Source organism: Meriones unguiculatus, chromosome 18 (assembly GCF_030254825.1).
Source record: "Meriones unguiculatus strain TT.TT164.6M chromosome 18, Bangor_MerUng_6.1, whole genome shotgun sequence".
Classification (NCBI taxonomy): Eukaryota; Metazoa; Chordata; class Mammalia; order Rodentia; family Muridae; genus Meriones; species Meriones unguiculatus.
The window spans coordinates 15,095,656-15,117,015 of record NC_083365.1 but is presented as its reverse complement, the minus strand read 5'-3'; the positions used below and the strand labels follow the sequence as shown (position 1 = coordinate 15,117,015).

At 42.7% G+C, this 21,360-nt stretch overlaps 1 protein-coding gene across 4 annotated transcripts in view; it reads right to left on the bottom strand.

Annotated features, from left to right (window-relative positions):
- The window catches only part of Sppl2a (signal peptide peptidase like 2A), a 103,949-nt gene that overhangs the window by 26,166 nt on the left and 56,423 nt on the right, over nt 1–21,360 (bottom strand). For 2 of the 4 annotated variants that reach the window (XM_021642844.2, XM_021642845.2), the window contains exons 1-7: nt 11,431–11,588; nt 7,271–7,390; nt 6,351–6,533; nt 5,845–5,934; nt 5,288–5,421; nt 3,037–3,188; nt 166–262 (exon numbers count right to left, since the gene is read on the bottom strand). In XM_021642844.2, coding sequence (XP_021498519.1) covers nt 166–262; nt 3,037–3,188; nt 5,288–5,421; nt 5,845–5,934; nt 6,351–6,533; nt 7,271–7,390; nt 11,431–11,496 — 842 coding nt within the window. In that variant the 5' untranslated portion in view covers nt 11,497–11,588. Of the gene's footprint in view, nt 1–165; nt 263–3,036; nt 3,189–5,287; nt 5,422–5,844; nt 5,935–6,350; nt 6,534–7,270; nt 7,391–11,430; nt 11,589–21,360 lie in introns of those variants that run through there. The other 2 variants (XM_060372114.1, XM_060372115.1) reach the window with 2 other exon arrangements.

Sequence of the window (21,360 nt, the reverse complement as noted above, 5' to 3'; positions counted from 1 at the left end):
AACCCTGTCTCAACAAACAAACAAACAATCCCAAATGCATTACTGGCTTTAAATTTAGATAGCCAGAAATCTAATGTACGTTGAATATACAGGTTTCAAGCAGCACCTCCCTTTTCTTGTACTAACTTCAAATACTCATTACAATAGTCTCCAAGAGATACGTACGTGCACTGTCCACACGGCATCCTGTGAATCAATGCAGCAAGACAGTTGAACAGGCTCATTGCTGACGCTATGCAAAAAATTGCTATCATAACGTAAACTAGAAAAGAACAAGATAGATATTAATTCTTTAGCTCTCTCTACTAGATCATATTTTCAATATAATAACTATATTGTTATCTAAAGTAGCTGCTAAGCTGCAAGTATTTTAAAGCAGGGCATGTTACGTGTGGCTTTAGTTCCATTAAATGCTACCAGGGCTGCTTTAAGTGGCTGAAGATGATTCCACATTTTCCTATTATTCAGTCATTCAAAGTGACATGTCTGTTACACGTTTCTATGAAGTGAACTACATATATTTATAAATGTAACTTAAATGCACGGGCAGAAGGGCGGATGAACCTTTGTGCATGTGTGTTTGCGTATATGTGGGGGCACACACACATGTCGGCAGGTATGTGTAGGGGCCAGAAGACAGCCGCAGTATCATTCCTCTGATGTCTTATTTGTCTTTTGTTTTATTTTTGAAACAGGGTGAGTCACTGGCCTGTGAGTTTGCCAAGCAGACTACGCAGACCTGGCCAGCAAGCTCCAGGGATCAACCTGCCTTTACCCAGTGCTAGAATTACAAGACAGTGCGGGGGCGGGGGGGGGGGGAGGGAAAGGTCTGCCTGGGTTCTAGGACCGAACTCTAGTCTTGTCTACACAGTAAGCACTTTCCCAACTGGGCTATTCCTCCAAATCTTTTGAGTCTCGAGACTTGTGGCACGGAGTTCAAACTGGGCTTGAACTTTCTGTACAGTCAAGAATGACCTTGAAAACCCTGAACGCCTGATGCTTCTGTCTACCTCCTGACAGCTGGGGTTACAGGTGTGCTCCTCTACATCTGGCCTATTTGACACATGGAACTGCATCAGAGCTTTGTGTGTCCTAGGTCAGTTCTCTACCAACTGAGTTATACCCTCAGCTGGATTAAGAAACCAAAAAATTTTGTAGCGCTGGCTGGCTGAGAACTTGCTATGTAGATCGGGCTAGAATTTGTAGAGATCTACCTGCCTCTGCCTCACTAGTGCTGGGAGTAAAAGCATGTGCCACTGGGCTTGGCCTTGGATTCATAAACTATTAAGATTTTTTTTTAAAGAAATGCAATTTAGGTATGAAAAACAAATAGCTGCCTTTTGGATATCAGTCATGTTATCCATGCTCTTTCCTATGGGGAATTTATCTGTAACAATTTGACCTATGTTTAAACTGTTAAAACCAAATCCAGCCAGGCATGTAAGCCACCAACTCAAGACTACTACAGAGAAGGTACCAGACTAGCCAGAGCTGCACAGCAAAATGGTGCCTTGAGAAAACAAACACACAAGTCCATTCCAGGAAACATCTTTGTTGCATCAGGATGCCAAGGCAGTAAAATTTGACAGGCATTATACACTATCCAGATTTATTTGAAAATTATTTCGAGATATTTTACCACTGCATTGTTAAAAGGGAGGAGTCATTATAATTTACAGTATTCCTTTTCTGAACATTCAAGAAAATACTGTGATGAGAAATACAAGCTGTACCTCAATTTTCAAGGTCTATTTGATTTCAGAAGAGTTGTAGCTCAGTGGTGGAGCTGAGAAACAGAGGCTGATGTAAATACAGTAAGTTTGGGGTGCTTCGGCTTTGCAGGGCGCTGGATAGGGCACTCTAAGTCCCCGTTACTCCTATCTAACAGGTCAAGTTCGTGAAGAGTATCCTGGGTGGTTGCAAGGATGAGATAAGCTAACCTACATGAAGTGCGGGAACAAAGCACAAGTCGATTACTGGTTCTGGGTACTAGGAGCTGTGAGACAGACACGTCACGGACTGTCAGCTGGGACCTGGTGGAGTCGGTATCTCCTGAGGGCGTCCTGGAGCTTCAGTGCCTCAGTGCCTCAACCAACAGGGTGCTACCACTTCAGAAATGATTCCACGTGGGGAAGAACTTGATTTTTGTAACTTAGTTCCAGTTAGTCTTGTTTTAAATGAACCAAGTTGACCGGAAAGCACTCTCAAGAGCAACATTAGTTACTGTAAGTATCTCTTAATCATAAAACGGCAGGGAAAGCCTTAGCAATTCAGTACCATTCTGCCAGTTGTAATAATATGCTAGGAAATAGCAGCTACCTTAGCCATGAAGACTCATTTAAGGTAAACAAAACCTCTCAATACCACACAAAACACTAACCAATCGTAATTTGACACTATGTCCTGGGATAATTATGAGATTGAATGATTTCCTTCTCACATCCAAAATTTCACTTGTAAATAGGGTAAGTATAATAAGTTAAAAAAAAATTCTCACTAGAAATTAAAATATGCTTTAGGGTAGAATAAGTGTCTTCTTTAAGTTATTTTTACTTTAATTATGTGATTACATGAATATCTCTGTGTGGGTATGTACATGTATGTCCAAGTGCCCAAGGAGGCCAGAGGCATTAGATCCCCCTGGAGCTAGAGTTATAGGTGGTTGTGAGCTGCCTGACACGGTGCTAGGAACAGAACTCGGATCCTTGATAAGATTAGTATATGCTCTTAACTGCTGAACCCCAATTTTTTATTTTTTTGAGATAGGGTCTCACTACACAATTCTGTAGTCTGTGCTGGTCTAGAATTTACTATGTATCCCAGGCTGGCCTCAGCCTTGTGAGAACATATATATGTTATCATCTTATTTGAATTTTAACTGTCTGTGTAATTGAAACCCAGCATTTTTGCCATGTTAGGCAGATCATATACTTGTTTTCCAGGTGAAATGTTTTGAAGGGAAACATAACTCTAACAATGTAAATGGGGCGGGAGGGTATATGCTCAAAGCAGCACGCATAAAAGCCAGCTTCTTACCAAGCCACTTGTAGAAAAAGTAAAGTAAGACGATCATTACACAGCAGATGACCACAAACACAATCACTGTAAGAGGGCTGAAGGTTAAGTACTCTTCCTTCTTCTTCCTCCTCTCTTTATCCTCAGTGTCGGCTGCAGCCTTCATGTTTTCCCTGGACAAATACACGCAGGGAAACAGCAAGCCTTTAAGAAGTGTGGTTATTTTTTTAAAAAACCCTTGCTAACACCAATTTAATTTTAATTACAAAGGTAATGTACTTAAAAAAAATGCCAAAAAGAAATATTTAATCTAAAAACTAAAACAACCTGTATTCCTACTCTTCAGAGATAATGTCATTACATGGCTGTGAAATAAGATTTTTTTAATGAAAACAAAAGTGTTAGGACGGATGGTATTTATTATATTAACAAATTAATGTTTACAGATGCTCTTACAACCAAGTTGGAAGAAGTATTTATGTTGACATAGTAAGTTTTAAGATACAAACTTACAAACAGCATTACTAACCTACAGACAATAAAGTATTTCTAAAATTAGTTTCTCTCAAGAGTGAACATTAAATTCTCCTACGAGCAAAGTCAGTATTTACGCTTATGTCTATTCTGTGCTCATTGATGTAACTTGAAGAATTTTTTAAATTACTAGATACAGTCCTACTCGTTACTTTCCATGGATTCTTCCAGCGAGTCCCCTCCATCAGTAGCCTCCACTGTCAGCCTCATTGTCCCTTCCCAGTTACACAGAACCTACTCTGTGTTCCCAGCCCTAATTGTTTCACCTCTGCCCGGTTAAACTCTCTGTCATGCATCTTCTGGCCCCGGTTCTTAAGTCCAGGGTCACTGCAGATTTTAGGCTAAATAAAACTTTGGGGTCCAAAATTTGCACATTTGCAATTGTTAAGCAACACACTACTTTGTCATTGGGGAATTACTGATGACTGGCACAGTCACAAGGGTGTGCCATCTGTGAGTCTTGGACAGGTTGCCTGGAGACAGGGCAGGAGGCACCTACACCTCCTCTAGAACTCTAGCTCAGGACGTCAGGGCATTATCAGAAATTTTAGTAATGTGATATGTAAGTGGGGAAAGGCACCAAGCTTTGATATCTGTCATTGAAAATAAACTTTAAAAATGTACTGTAATACACATGCAAGTCATAATGATTCACGTTTTCATACTCCATGTATCAGAAAGCACAACGCACTCCCCCTTCTAAAACACACTCTTGCTATAGCTTGTAGCACAGGCTGGCCCTAAACTTACTATGTAACCCAGGGCCCTTCAGACTCATGATCCTCTTGCCTCAGATTCCTGGGTATACACCACCATACCTGACAGAAGGGAGGGGCTGCCCTGGGATAGAGCCAGATGTAGCCCAGACTGGGCTAGAACTCAGTATGTAGTGAAGGATGACCTCTACCTCTCAAGTGCTGTGATTATAGGCATGGACATAGCTTTCATTAACAAGATCTTGAAAGGGAGCCAACTATCATATATTAAATTTACCATATATTAAATTCACTACCATATATTAAATTCACACACATTAAATATTACCATTAATTGTATTCTTTTGAGAGTGCAGTGGTTTAAACAACTAGACAAAAACTGTTCAAGAACACTAGGCAAAAGCTCTACCACTGAGCTACACTCCCAACACAAACTATGAAACTGTACTCTGTGCACGTGTATGAAGCCACATGTGTGTACATGCATGCACCTGCCACAGTACATGTGTGGATGTCAGAAGACAGCCTCAGGCATCGGTCTTTGAGCCATGTCTTTTACCCTGTCTGAGACGGGTCTAAATGGCCTTTGAGCTGCCGCAGATTCTTAGCTCTCAGGAGCACTCGGATTGCAGACACACGAAACTGAGTCTAGCTTTAAGAGGGGTCCATGGTTTCTGAACTCAGGTCATCACACTCATGCAGTGAATACTTCATCCACTGAGCCATCTCACCAGCCTCCACCGACTATTTGATGTGACTACGCGATGCTTGACCTATCAACAAATAATTCAGCTGCCTACAACTTTCCTATTAGTCTAAAAAGAAAGAAAGAAAGAAAGAAAGAAAGAAAGAAAGAAAGAAAGAAAGAAAGAAAGAAAGAAAGACAATCCTACAATCTGGTCTTATTGGCACTAATATGCTGAGATCAGAAAAAAAATAAAATATTCTTGTTATTAAGATTATCATGAAACATTACTTAAAGCCATTTATCAGGAAGCCATAAAAAGTTTAGCTAAACTTACAATTCAATGAGTCCACTCCAGTATCCTCCTAATGCCACAGTGAACACAGCAATTACAAAAATAACCACCATAGTATAGTCAAAGTCATGCCAGGATGGAGAATACATTTTCACGGTAATGTTATGTCCAAGAGTCTGAAGAGCAAAGTGACAGTTAAACACAAGAATGAATCTCCCCAGTTAGAGCACAGCAGCGACAACTACATCCTATGCCAGGGCAGACAGACACTTCATCACCCAGCTGAGAAGACAACAAGAGGCTATTCAGCCCTTCAAGCTTCTTGTTAGCAAGTGGACGATGAGTAATAATCAAAATTAACTATAGTGATTAGAGCCAGGTGGTAGTGGTGCACACCTTTAATCCCAGCACTTGGGAGACAGAGGCAGGTGGATCTCTAAGTTTGAGGCCAGCCTGGTCTACAGAGCAAGTTCAAGGACAGCCAGGGTTACACAGGGAAACCCTGTCTCAACCAAAAGAGAAAAAAAAAAAAAAGGATAGTGATTAAACATAAACAACTGTACCATTTATAAACATCTAATATGCAATTATTAACTTACCTGTTCCATATCTTTAAAGTCTTTCTGGCTTATAACTGCAATTAGTATAGTCACATTTTGGAATTCAGATTTGTTCCTTGAGGAAGGAAACTACAAAAAAGAAATATGAAACTTGATTAGCTATACAAATATTATATTGAATTCTAAAAACAAATAGTCATTACTCTTTCTTAATAATATATAAGTTTTCAAAATGTAATCCCTTTAACGCGAACTTCAACTGTTATAAGTCATATGCTGTACATGACATCATGTGGTACAGATGGTACATAGACATACAACACACATTTATGTACGTCTGTGTCCAACCAAGTCCTCTCAACTCTAGAAATACAGCAAAAACTACGAAACTTTCCAATCAGAATGCTTTATTAATAAATATAGACTGTTTATCCATAAAAAAATAACCTGCACAATTATTAAAACTTCAGCTTCTAGAATGCACACAAGAGCTAACTCAGTCCCCGGGAGACTTGGTGTTACAGTTCCTCCGTTTTAGGACTTACTGGGACGCTGCTGTTGGCGATCAGCAATGCTTCAGCACCACCTTCCTGTGCAACTTTGGCTTTTTCAAGAAAATGGCAGGGTCCCCGCTGGACCACCACCGCTTTGTTCTTTATGCCACCGGGAGGAATATCAGAAGGGTGGCACAGTGGCGTGCCAGTCAGATTCATCAAGCTGAGAGCGGTCTGAAAAGGAGAAATGTTTTTAATGAGACGCAGGCTTCATTTCGCCTGACAGCCTTTGGCAAGGGGACTCCGACACTGCTTGGGCACAATGTTAGTTACGTCTGGGGGTGGAGCTCAGGGGTGCAGCGCGTACTTACTACGCCTGAGCTAACCGACAAAAGCAGCTTCATGACAACAAGGATTAGAGGTACAAATTTCAAAATCCCCTAAATCTGGGGCTGGAGAGATAGCTCAGCCGTTTAGAATATTGGTTGCTCGTCTAGAGGACCCAGTTTCAATTCCCAGCTCCCACTTGTCAGCTCATAACTATCTGTAACTCCAGGCATCTGCCATCCCCATGTGGCCTCTGCAGGAATACAGACATACATGCAGGCCAAACACCTTTACACATAAAGCAAAAATAAATAAAAATGAACCTTAATCATGCCCAGCATAGTGGCACATGCCATTAACACTAGCACTCTAGAACCAGAGACAAGCAGAGCTCTAAGACCTTGAGGCCAGCCTGGTTGACATGGTGAGTTCTAGGCTAGTCAAATCTATTCAGTGAAACCCTGACTGAGAGAAAAAAAAATTCCCTAAATCATTTCTTTTATGGAGAGAAAAACACTTGACCGGAGTCAATCAAGTATTTATTAGTCTCCAAATATTACAACTGATTCACACCCTAAAATATAGTTATTACTCATAGTCAATATTTTTGATCTTATGCACAGTTCTCATCTGTATTTACTTACTGCATTTCCTAGGGAGCCTGGAAGCCGTGTCCAGCTGGGGTTATAATGCATGCAGTAGTCCTTGGAAAGTGAAGAGTTGTCTGCTGCGGACGCGTGCAGGATGGCTTCCTGAGCAGCTGTCTAAGACACAAACAACTCTCATGGTGCTGGTCATAATCAGGCTGGCGGGCAACTACGGATTTCAATGAAACTATTTATATACGAGTTTGGTGGCATTTCCTAAGAAAGGCAAGTCTTCCACTGAGTTTATTTACTCACATTCCAACGGCTCAGGAATAATGAGACCACACTTGTCTAGAACTCATTCTTTGAGGGAAGGGAGTCACCGTCTTATAAGACTGACCCTGGCCTTGTTTTAAAGGCCACAGCCCTGAGACAGTTGTTGCTGTGATGTAATAATGCCAGTCTGCCCTCTCAGCTTGACACTTTCCTCCCGGCTCTTTTATGAGTTACGACTTCATTGTTCACATTCATCTAGGAAGATGTACTCAGAACCCCTAGTACTTCTACCCAGGATTAAAGAGACATGGGATAAGCTAACCATCTGGAATTTAAAAGCAGTTTTTACTCAAGTCTTCAGCAGTCTTCAACTGCCCATCCAAATACCCCAATGCAGAGTTTAAGATAAAAATTACCTGCTGGGTTCCAAGGCACACGCCTGTAATCCCAGCACTCAGGAGGCAGAGGCAGGCGGATCTCTATGAGTTTTGAGGCCAGCCTGGTCTACAGAGTGAGTTCCAGGAGAGCCAGAGCTGTTACACGGAGAAACCCTGTCTCGAAACAAACATAAAATTGCCAAGCATGGTGCTCATGCCTTCAATCCCATTGGTCAGAAGTCAGAGGCAGGTGGATCTCTGTGAGTTCTAGGAAAGCCAGGGTTACACAGATAGACACTGACTCAAAACAATCAAAAATGACGAAACGAACGAACGAACGGACGGAGAGCTAGAAGGGCTGGCGAGATCGCTCAGTTGGTAATGGCACTTGTCACCAAGACTGACCACCTGATCCCAGGACTCACACGGGAGATGGAGAGAAATAATGTCCAAAAGTTGTCCTCAAAGAATGACACATATGCCCTGGCATACACAATACCCCACCTCCAAATAATACCAGCACTCAGAAGGCAGAGGCAGGCAGATCTCTGAGTTTGAGGCTAGCCTAGTCTACAGAGTGAGTTCCAGGACAGCCAGAAATACACAGAGAAACCCTGTCATTTAAAAAAAAAATTGTTGTTTGTTTGTTTTTCAAGACAGGGTTTCTCTGTGTAGCCTTAGCTGTCCTAGACTTCACTCTGTAGACTAGGCTGTCCTTGAACACAGAGATCCCCCTGCCTTTGCCTTCCAAGTGCTGGGGATTACAGACATGCACCATCACTGAGCACCTAAATCATTCTTCTTGTTAAGGTGATTTTGTCAGGCATTTTGTCATAGTGACAGCAGGCTAACTAACAGAGAAAAATAATAACACAAGGAGAGGTTGTTGCTTGTGACTGACTATAGCTGCTAACATAGATCATGGGCCTTTGCAAAAGTCTGGGGGTTTGGAGGCTAGAGAAAGCATACAATGCTGCAAAAAAGAGCTTATCAAGGCCATTCTGGGGAGACAACAGAAGAGCAGAATGCTGACAGAAATGCAGACAGTAAAAAGGCATGCTCATGATAGAATGTTGGCTCTATCTGGAATTAGGCTAAAAGCAATGCATGGACACTGTGGCAAAGAACTTGTCTTCATTTGTCCATACTCTAACTCTGTGGGAAGCTGGGTCTAAAGGACTAACCTGAAAGAAGCAATGCCCCGGTAGCACAGGGTCAGACTCTATCACAGGGGTATTACTGCATGCTTCAGTAAGATTTACAATGAGAATTGGGAGCATAGCTACCACAAAAAAATATTTGGGAACCTTGCAGTTTGTCTAGAAAAGGGATATGTTTAAAGTTGCAACCAAGGAAACCTATCACCCATCACACCTCCAAACACTAAACAACAACAACAACAACAAACTTATTCCGGAGTAGACTAGGGATTTGGCTCAGCTGGTAGAGCACTTGCCTACCATTCATAAAGTCTTGGCTTTGAGCACAGTGCTCTATGCCTACAAACCCTGCACTCTAGACAATGGTCATTCTTGGGGAGCTTAAGGTCAGCCTGGGCATGACCTTGTTTCAGGGAAAAACAAACAAACAAACAAGGCCAAATACTTCACATGAGGACAGTACTTAAAACTATCTCGATAAAGCAGGGCAGTGGTGCATGCCTTTAGTCCCAGCACTTGGGATGTAGAGGCAGATGGATCTCTGTGTGTTTGAAGCCAGGCTGGTCTACAGAGAATGTTCCCGGACAGCCAGAGCTACACAGAGAATCAAAAAACAAACAAAAAGAAAAAAAAATGTTAACTATGTAACCCATTGCCCTTTCCATGCCACCCATCACATCTTCCACCTTCAGTAACAACCACCGTGTGGATTTATCAGTTTTTGTTTGTTTGTTTCCTTGAGACAGGGTTTCTCTGTGTAGCCCTGGCTGTCCTGGAACTCACTCTGTAGACCAGGCTGGCTTCAATTACACAGAGATCTGCCTGCCTCTGCCCCACAAGTGCTGGGATGAAAGGCATGTGCCGCCATACCCAACAACGTGGGTTTATCAAGAGTTGGCGCGTTACTGTGCTAAATATGGTCTATCTTGGAACTATAAGTATGTAAACATTTTTTCTTAATCATCTTAAGAGATTGAATGAATGCTAAGTTTAACATATAGGTTACAGGTTCACGACATCTCACACCCTCTGAGGTGTTCTTTGGACCTAAATGTTACTATCTGATTATTCAGTATATACCTTAAAGACACAAAGTAATGCTGCTGTGCTATTATTCTCCCCTCAAAATACTTTTTGCATGAGTTCTCTCCTGTATAATCCTAATGCTGTTCCAGCAACACCAAAGGTTACTTTTCTTTCTTTTTTTTTTTTTAACAGTTTTGGGTTTAGACTTTCTCAAAGACCTTTTAAAGCGCAGAGTAACAAAATACAGTCTCTCAGAGAAGTTACGGTCTCTAAGGGTAATAAGTGCATACCTGTTTACACAACAGTGTGCAAACACTGGTAAAAGTTCCCAACATGAAACTCCAGAAAAGAAAGTGAAAAGAAAATCTGCAACACTAAAAGACAACTTCCTGGTCACATACTGGAGCTCAAATTACTTGATGCTTAATTTGAAAACATTATTTCTGCAAATATGGGTATGTGTGCACATATTTGGGTTTTTTGTTTTGTTTTGTTTTGTTTTGTTTTTTTCTTAAACAGACTCCCACCCCTTTAAATTTCAAACTATTCAAACCTCTAATTTTTTTTTTTTAAAGTACCACCATTAGAAAAACAAAAGCACAAAACAAATCCACACAGTAAGACCCAGTAAGCTCCTCACAGAGAAGGCACTCTATGGGAGTGGAAGGAAAGCATATGAATATAGATATTCATATGGATATACAGAGAAATGTATGTGAGCGCAGTTGGCTAAGAACAGTCCAGAACACGACCACCCGGAGCCCCATCGATACCTGCCTCCTCCCACTTTTATTCTGGGCAAGAGGCAGCAGTAAGAAGGGCTACACAAATAAACACAGAAGTGAATTTTTTTTTTAATTAGAAAGAACACCTGCCAAGCACTGCGAAAAATTACAGGGAGGGCTCCAGGACCAAGGTGGAGGGAGCCTCACCCTCTCCCGCGTGCCCACTCCCACCCCCGCCCTGCAGGTTTCTTCAGGGGTGGGCATGTCTCAGAATTTCAGGGCACAGCGGGGTGACCAGTGCTGGGACCCAAGGGCAGAGCTGTGAGACCGGCCGGGGGTGGGGGAAGGAGGAGGGGAAGGGAGAGCAGGGGGGAGGGGGAGAGAGGAGAGGGATTGGGGGAGGAAGGGGAGGGAAAAGCGGAGGGGAGGGGAGGGGAGGGGAGGGGAGGGCAGGGGAGGGGAGGGGAGGGGAGGGCAGGGGAGGGGGAGGGAGGGGAGGGCGGCAGGGGAGCGGAGGGCAGGGCAGGGGAGGGCAGGGGAGGGGAGGGCAGGGGAGGGGGAGGGAGGGGAGGGCGGCAGGGGAGCGGAGGGCAGGGCAGGGGAGTGGAGGGGAGGGGAAGGGAGAAGGGAGGGGAGAACAGTGTGGCTCTCACCAGTCCGAGCAGGCAGCTCCAGAGCAGGGCGGCCACGGGAGCGTGAGGGGAGCGCAGCAGCCCCATCCCGCGGGTGGGCAGCTGGGCGCAGGCTGCGCTGGCACTACCGGGACCTCTGAGATGCAGCCCGGACTTCCTCTTCCGGTCCCTCCCTCGGAGTGCTGTGCTGGGACTCCAGGGGTGACGAGCGGCTCTGGGCGCTGCCCCTGGGAAGAGCCTTTTAACTGTGTAAATCCCCGGTTCCCGTCCGTTTCACTCCAACTGCGGCCGCCGCCCAAGCAGAGCCGCTGGTCATGACCACCGTTGAGGTGTTGCGTTCAATAAACCATCAGCATTTCCCTGAGATTGGCTCTCCAGTGGTTTGTGTGGCAGTTCTTGGGCTGTCACATAGGCTAGTTTGTTGTGCCATTTCAATATTTCTGTGCAGTTTTTCTTTAAAAAGTATGTATTTATTATTTATTATGTAAATGGATGATGTGTGCGCATAAGAGTGCATACACAAGAGTATGGAAGTCAGAAGACACACAGAGTCAGTTATTTCTGTCTGCTCGCAGAGCGTGGGCTCTGGGGATAGAACTCACATCAGCAAGCTACTGAGCCATCTTGCCAGCCTGTTGTAGGCTTTTTTCAGTTTAAAAACTGTTCTGCTTACTTGTAAAAATGTCAGAATTTCCTTTGTGAGTAACATTAATCTGGAAGTTGAAAGAAGGGGAGGAAGATTGAAAGAGAAGAAGAGTAGAAGTCTGTGGTCTCAACTGGGAGCACGATTGCTTCCGAATCCCTCTATCAGAATGTTTCCTCCTCATTCACAGCCCTTGTGAAGGATGAAGTAAAGGAAAAAGAAAGGTGAGTGGAAAAGAAAAGTGTAGAGAATTTTAATCCAGCAACATGACTGCTCTGAACACATCCAAAGATCTTCCAGGTCTGTGTGATCCAGCTGGAATGCAGAGACCCCTTTAGTACACACACAAACAATGAAAGTAAAATTAGTTTGTAGAAGGAAGCAGCCATGTTTGAAAGTGATGTCTAATTGAGAGGCAGACAAAGTGATGAATCAGAAAAAGATTTGACAGAACAGGCTATGACCAACTCTCATGAGAAAAGAGAGAGAGTGTGTGTGCTTTCCTGGGACAGTTTTACAAAGACAGATTGTAGAGAGAACAAGCCAAACACAGGTGAAGACAGAGGAGCCAAAGAATGAGAAGGAGGCAGAAAATTAGAACAGATTGCTAGAGTTAGAGTCAAGCAGAGCAATTCAGTCAGAAGTGAGAGAATCCAGCTTGAATCAGTCAGATCGAAGAGGAGTTTGACTCAGAAGAGCTGAGTTGAACCAGCCAGCCAGAGTTCAGAAAGAGCTAGAAAGGATGAGTTTATTCAGCAGTAAATCTCATAGGCTGAAAATATTCCAGTCCTAGATTAGATTGTACAGGGAAACTAGAAGCTTCCAGGAATAGGCCTGGGTTAGCAGATGAAGGTAGTAAGCCTCCAAGACAACAATTGCATCAGGCAAATAAAAGTTACTTTTACAGTAAAGGACATTTGTTTACTGCCTTTATTTCTTGGAAAGCTGTGAAAGATTTATTTGAAGAATACCTGTGTGGCACATACTTTTGCATACATACATTAGTGAGAAAAGGAAGGTATCCGTACTTACATATTTTTGGTAAATGTTTATTTTTCTACAGAAACTGTATAAATACCCAACTATAGAAAATAAATGTCATTAGATTAAAGATCTACCTGGTTTATAAACATGTTTGGTGCAAAGAAATTCTTTTATAGCTAAACATACCATATTGGACAATACAGCCATTCCTTTTGTAGTTGTGTACCCAAGAGAAAAGAAAGCAAATGTTTGTGAAGACAGGTCTGTGAGGGCTCTAAGTGGCTGTGTAATGATCCCAAACTATAAGCAATTCACTTGGATTAGATGTGGTTTGTCCATGAAAGGTTCATGTGTTTGGAGGCTTAGTTCTCAGTGGCTAGGGTTGAGGTTGTAACACCTTTAACAGAAGGTGCCTGTAATGTCTTCTGTGCTCATCCATGAGGTAAATGACAGAGCTGCCCTTTGTAAAGGTGAATCAATTTTTATTGTGTATCATATTTTAAAATCCATCAGTCTGTGTGTGTGTATATATATATTTCGTTTCTCTTTGTGTATATGCATAATACATAAGCATGTATAACATGTATACATATGTGTAATTTTTAATCCAGGTCCAAAAGCAGTGTTTGTCTTTCTGCTTCTGGCTTTTTTCACTTGATATAATGATTTCCACTCTCATCCATTTACCTGCCAACAGATGATTTTATAACGCAAAAACTTCTGTTGTGTATATGTATCACATATTCTTTACCTGTTCTTCCTTTGAGAAGCACCCAGGCTGGTTCCATTCCCTGGCTGTTAGTCTAAGTTGACTTAGACTCCCTTGGACATATGCCCCAGTGTCCCTAGATGATACGAGAGACCCACGTAAGTTTTTTTAGTAACATCACCCAGGGCTTCAATGGTGGGTATACAAATTTACATTCCTACCAATAAGGAATAATTATTCCTCTTCCCCCACTCCCAGCATTTGTTATTGTTTGTTTTCTTGATGGCAGCCATCTGACTCCGGTGAAACAGAATCTTTGAGACAGAGTCTCATTCTATAACTTCTGGCTGTCCTGGAACTCACTATGTAGACCAGGATGGCCTTGGCCTGACAGAGATCTACCTGCCTCTGCCTCCTGAGTGCTGGGATTAAAGGGCTGCTTGCTCCAGCACACCTGGCTGAAACAGAATCTCAAAGAAGTTTTAATTTGCATTTCCCTGATGCCTTGGGGAGTTGCCACTTTCAAGTGTGGTTGGCCGCTTGAGAACTGTCTGTCTGCTTCATTAGTCCAGTCATTCATGGTATGATCTGGTTTCTTGGTATTTAACTTTTACAGTTTTTTATACATCCTGGCTATTAATTCTTTTTGTGATGTATAGTTGGCAAAGGTTGTTGTTGTTTTTTTTTTTTTTTTTCCCCACACACTATTGGGCCTATAGTATAGGTTGTCCACTCACTCTGGTGGCTGTTTCCTTTGCTATGGAGAAGTTTCTTAAATTCCTCTAATCCCTTTAGTCAGTTCTTCAGATTATTTCCTGCGTTGCTGGAGTCCTATCCAGAAAATTCATGCCTTTGTTGTTACAGATGCTTTGGTTGTTTCTAATCCTTGGCTATTGAGAATGATGCTTCGGTGAAAAATGGGAGCACAGACATCATTTTGATACATTGATTTCAACTTGGCTTATGCCCAGGCGTGGGGTTGCCAAATCTCTCCAATAGCCCTTTCGTGACTGTGTTGTTGGGGTTATGTACGTGTGTATGTATTCATCTGTGAGCTCTCATGAGGCAATGCAAAGTATTACTATTTCAGTGATTATTTAGTCCTCAGACTCAGTAATTATCTTGCTGCCTGGTGAAATGGCAAGTCAGAGTTTCCTAGCACTTCTTTGTGGCAGAGGTTGTCTGGCTTTGGTCAGTTACTTTCCTCTCTGACACCTGTTTATGAGGCATTTCTCCTTGAGCAGAGCACATGACGTGAATGCTTCCTGGTTCACAGGCATGACTAGACATGAAGAGAAGCTGTCAACTGGGCTTTTGTCACCGTGAGCTCTGCTTTCTTGCTCACGCAGAGTCATTGCTCTCTGCAATGACTCTTCCCTTTGAAATGATGTCAGTGAAATAGCAGACACTTCCTCCATTAGAGGTAGGTTGGAATGTTAAGTCATCCATTTACCTGCCAACAGATGATTCTAAAAAGAAGCATTCGGTAGACCGAAAGGAGAAAGAATTTCACGTGCTACATGAGTGAAAGTACCACATTACCCAAGGTGATAGAACACATTCAGGATTTGGTTGTTTCTGCCTAGGAATCTTTGGTTAGTTGCTTGCATTTGTTGGATTTGTTTTGTTTTGTTTATTTGTTTTTATGGGTATGTGTGTGAGTCTCTGTCAGTGTATGTCATTTTTGTGTGTGTCCAGGGAGGACAGAAAAAGGTGTCACATTTCCTAGGGCTGAAGTTACAAGCAGTTGCGAGCGTTCCAAAATATAGGCTTCAAACTCTTTTTCTTTCTTTCTTTCTTTCTTTCTTTCTTTCTTTCTTTCTTTCTTTCTTTCTCTCTCTCTCTCTCTCTCTTTTTCTCTCTCTTTCTTTCTTTCTTTCTTTATTAAGTTTTATTTCTTCACACTTTATATCCCCAACACAGCTCTCTCCCTTCTCTCCTCCTGGTCGTGCCCTCTCACCTTCTTCCTCCTTCCCTTTCCCCTACTTCTCAGAAAAGAGGAGCTCCCCCCGCCCCCGTATCAACCCTCCCCAGAACATCAAGTCACCGTGGGACTGAGCGTGTCATCATCCACTGAGGCCAGGCAAGGCAGCCATCTAGGGGGAAGGTGATCCAAAAGCAGGTGACAGGGTCCATGTCAGAGACAGCTGCACTTGCTGGGGAGCTCATAAGAAGACCAAGCTGCTCATGGGTTACATATGTGTAGGGGGCCTAGGCCCACACCAGGCATGCTCTTTAGTTGGTGCTTCAGTCTCTGTAAGGCCCCAGCCACTGAGTACTCGATCCAGTCTTTCCTTAGGAATCTACCCTCTTAACAGAGGAACTTTTCTCCCCTTTCCCCCCATTATGTATCTCAAGCTGTTTTCCAGCTTTATAACCTTGAACTTATGATCCTCCTTCCTTTGTCTCTTGAGCGCTGGGGTTTCTGGCCAGCGGGAGCCACCTCTCCAAGTTTTATGCCTAGGGATCCAACCAGGGTTTCCTTCATGCCGGGCAATAATCCTACCAAATGAAACACATTCCCAGTAGGTAACTAAGGCCATTTAATGAATGCAAAGCCGGGAAATGCTTATCAGTGTCTTACCAACTGTTTCTTGTTTTACTTTGGTTTTGGGTTTTGAGTCAGGGTCTCACTCTGTATAGCCTGGGCTGGACTGGGACTTACAGCCTTTCTCCTGTTTAGCTTCCTAAACAGGATTATTGCCATGAGTCCCATGCCTGGCTGTCTTTCTTTTGTTCTTTAAGCTTGTGTTCACTGCTCTTTTTAGATGCATTTTTATTATTTTATGTGTATGAGTGTGTCTGTGCACCACACATGCTGGTACTTGAGGAGACAGTGAGCCTCTATGTGGGTGCTGGAAATTGAACCTGGGGCCTTGACAACAAGTGCTCTTAACCACAAAGCCAACTCTCCAGCCCTCACTGCTTTGTTGTTGCTGTTGCTGTTAAGAATCTTTATAGATTAGCTGATTTAATACATCTGAACTAGTTTCATGAGGTAAATTGTTGCTCCTATTTTTAAATTATTTTTAAGCTACATTACAGATTGGATGTGGGGAGCGGATGAAGTCCTGAGTGAATGTGTATAGTTGACACGAGGACGGCCATGTCAAAGATCCCAGTGCCTCAAAGCCAAGTGGCTGGCCATGCCTTCAGCGGGTCTGAGCACAGAGGTTGATAGGATGTGCAGCAAGTATCAACCAAAGCTTCCTCCCTGAGATGGCAGCCTGAGCCTGCACCCTCATCTAGACCCCCTCCCAAGGTTAGGTACCCCGCCTCCTCCTTCATCTGTGTAGAATGGCCCATCTCCATCAGAGCTCACGCTCACCCAACCCTAGCATTTCCAGGTGTGTGTCTGTCCTTTGTTCCTTGTTGCCGCAGTCCGGTCAGTCCCGAAGCTGTGCAGTTTGACACAGTACAGGTGTTTTGTCTGCATGTATGTCTGTGCAGCATAAGCATGACGGGTGCCCATAAAGATGAGAAGAGGGTGTTGGGTCCCCTGAGAGTCAGGAGTTACAGATGAACCACTCTGATTACAGTGAACCACCACGTGGGTGCTGAGAGTCCAATCAGGATACTCTGGAAGAGCAGGCAGAGTTCTTAATCACAGATACACCTCTTGCTGAGAAAACCAAGTGGGAAAATTACACATATGAAATCTCCCAGCAAGACATGGGGAAGGTACTTCAACATAGACATTTTTATTCCCATGTATGTTACCGTAGATTCTCAATGAGTGTTCAGCAAATTAAAAGCTTTGACAAATAGCTAAGTATTGTCAACTTTAGAGCTTTGAATTTGACAAAACTACCCTTGAAAGACCTTCTAAAGCACAGGTAATGTAGTCTTCTGTGGAATGGCTGGATTTAATTTCAAACAAAATTAGTTTGATTTTTTTCTTTTTTTCTTTTTTCTCTTTACTCACCCTCCAGTTTGGACTTTACTTTGAAAGTCCAAGAGTTGAGCTGCAGATATAGCTCATTGGTGATGGGGTCCTTGGTGTAACATGCCCAAGGCCCTGTATTTGATTTGATTCCCCCACACACACCTTTGTTGATAACAAGGAGAAAGCTGCAATTTTCTGATTTAATGATTTTTCAGTCGTCTTAACATTTTCAAGTTAGACAGCTTACAAAGAAAGTTTTAAGTTATCAAGTAAGTCCTAATAAAAGTTTGATTTTTCTACCCTCTAGGACATATTTTTATACTAGTTATAAATATAACTAGATTCACGCGTAAGACAGTGCTATAGAGGTTTTATGTCGAGACCTGTATTTTATTTTTTATGAATGAATTTTTTTAATTTTTAAAATGATTTATTTTAGTTTTATGTGTATAATGTTTTGCCTGTGTGTTTCTATGTATACCACATGCACACTGGTGCTTGCAAAAATAAGAAAAGGGCACCAGATGTCTAGAACTGGAAGTACAGATGGTTGTGAGCTGCCGTTGGAATGCTGGGAACCAAACCTGGGCCCTCTGTGATACAGCAAAGTTCTGCTGCCCAATTCTCCAGCAATTGAATGGATTGTTTTAAAGCAGGGCTAATCTATTGCAAGTTGGAGTTCTGCTGGACCTATCATTAACACATAACCAGAGGTGTTATTGTCTGCATGAATTAGTGTGACTGCAAGGTGCATTGGCTGATTTTTAGATATTGTGAAAACAACAACAACAAATTTTTAGGCGTAGCAGATTGACTTGTGTGTAGCCCAAATCTCCCCTGGGCCCCAGATGAATTAACATGGTTTTCTGGGCACTGCGCTAGTACTCTCTTGGTGTGGTAAGGACTACTCCAGCCTTCTAAAACTAGTTTCATATAGACAGGAACTTCCAAATTGATAAGCTATTACTCAGAGCAAATAAATACAGTCAAGTGTCCTTTGATGAATCAAGATACTTCTAAGTGTGATTATGGAAGAGTAATTTACCACCTCAGGACATTTCTGGCTACTTTGCTAAGACTCAAGGAACCCTAGCTTGCTCGGTGGTAGATTCAGTTTTGAGTGCCAATGCAGTTCACACGACAGCTCCAGTTACATGTAAAGTGAATAAGACATGTTTGTGGTGCTCTTTTCTATAATAACACTGGTTCACAAAAATAAATTAGCATTACTTTGTGGTTGAGTCAGGGTCTTGCTGTGTAGCCTAGAATTCTCCATGCTGATCTGATCTGGAATGAGCAAACCTCCTGCTCCAGTCCTCTGAGGTTTAAGATCCTCCTGCTCCAGCTCCTTCCCCGCAAGGTTTGAGATAAAGTGAATTAAGTCAGTATTGTAAACTGTCTAAGTTTGGCAGGGATGTGACCCTCATAACAATATGTCAGCTGACCCCTTCCTGGACTTCTTTGTTGAAACTATAAAGCATATGATTATATTTCCTCATTAGCAAGGCTTGATATTACTAGCCATACCCTCCTTTTTCTCATTTATCATTAACTTGCATCTGCCATTGTGTGTCAGGTGTGCATATCAGAGATCACGTGATAGGGCTATATCCTACAGCTACCCTAGTCCAGGCATTACCGAGCAACTGGGTCAATGAGTACAGCAGGTCATCAGCTAAGATGGGAATATCAATTTAAAGGAAAAAAAAAGTTTTTTGGAGGTGACTCACTGTCATGAGATGTAGACTTAAAGTTTACAATGGGTAGTTGCAAACCCATGATCACATAGGCCATGGTTGAACTCAGTAGGTCACAGTATAAAACAGGGAAGCATATGTGTGGGAAAGGTGTCTGTAGGAGGGAGAGGAGAGACAGTGGGCCGTGAGAACACTCAGAATGTGTTCCATGTATACGATCATGGGAAGACGAGGTTAATTAGTTAAAAATATCTAACAGTAAATCAATAATGAACGAGGGAATCTTAAGAGGTAAGGGGTGGAAGACGCGTTTGACAGCTGGTCAACAGTATTCTTTACAGATCTCAAGATGGGAGGGTCGGTAGAAGTAGTGATGTGTGTTCAGAAACTGAGAAGACCTTCGCCATCAGTGCCCATTCACAAAATAACCTCTCAGTTGGAAAGCAGATTTGGATGAGGCCCCTGGGCTCAATCCCCAGCAACAAGAAGGAAAAGGGAGGACTAAAATGAAAGGAAGAAAGAAAAAACCCTTGCTAGTATTTGCCTCTCAGAACAGTTTCCTGACTTCTGTCAACACTGTTCTGTCTCATTTTACACCTCAGATCAATTGGATCAGCTGATTTGTGTTCTTGATTTCTCTCTCATTGCATTTCCGAAGTTCATCCATATTGCTGTACAGGACTGTAGATTGGCAATTTTCACTATTCTATTTCATGACTATATAATAATTATGAATACACTACAGTTGGTTATCTATCTTTATTTTGGCTAATACCAATAAAAAGAACATTTTTTTGTTTTTTTTTGGGGGGCAGGGGGCTTTTTGTGCTTTTGTTCAGTTTGATTTGGTTTTTTGTTTTGTTTTCCAAGATAGGCTTTTTTGGTATAGTCTGAGCTGTCCTAGAGCTCACTCTATAGACCAGGCTGGGAGATCTACCTGCCTCTGCCTCCTGAGTGTTGTTATTTATTTATTTATTTGTTTGTTTGTTCAGGTTTTTCCAGACAGTTTCTCTGTGTAGCCCTCCCTGGCAGTCCTGGACTCACTTTGTAGACCAGGCTGGCCTTGAACTCACAGAGTGCTGGGATTACAGGCATGCACCACCACTGAGCCCTGCTGAGTGTTAGTATTTAAAGATGTGAGCCCCCACTGCTGGGCTAAAAAGCATGTATTTTTTTTTTTTATTGTTACAATTGAGGGTCTTACTATGTAGCCCTGGTTGGCCTAGAACTGGGGCTGTAGGCCAGATTGACCTCCAACTGCCTGCCTCTCCCTCCTGAGTACTGAGATTAAAGGCCTGTGTGTCACCATGCCCAGCCCCAAAGCATTTAAGACAAATTACAAAGTTTGATTGTTGAGCGGGGCGGCTGTCTCTGACTCCTGAACCTAACAACATTCTATTCTTTCTTCCTGGAACCCTTGGTTTCACTACCTGTTTCTTTTCTTTCTTTTATTTTAATTTTTTTAATTAAAAAAATTATGTGTATGTGTATTTTGCCACAAGTATACTACATGCATGCAGGGCCCGCTGGGCTCAGAAGAAGGCATTGGATGCCCTGAAACTGGAGTCAGGAGACAAACCTGAGCTGCCATATGGGTTCTAAGAGTAGCAAGTGCTCTTAACCTCTGAGCCATCGCTCTAGCTCTCCTTTTTGTAATTTTAATTTTTACTTTCTGTGAATGTCATCTGCGAGCACAATGCATTTACGTCATTTCCCTTTCGGTCTCCTCCCTCAAACTTCATTTGTGCACCCCCTTGCTCTCTGATTCCTGCCCTCTTACTCTTTAATTATCACTATATGTTCATAAATAGACACTCCTGTGTCCCGTTCGCGTTGCTCAGATGTACACGTGTTTAGGTCCGACCCCCTGGGATTGCATGACCTATCCAAGGGGCTCGTTTCGGAGAAGACCGGTTCTCCCTCTCTCAAGTAGCCATTAACTGTCTGTGGCATTTCATCTGGCGATGGGATCCCGCGATGTCTCCCCGATTCGCGTTGGCATGTCACCTGGTGGTGTCAGTGCTCGGGTCTT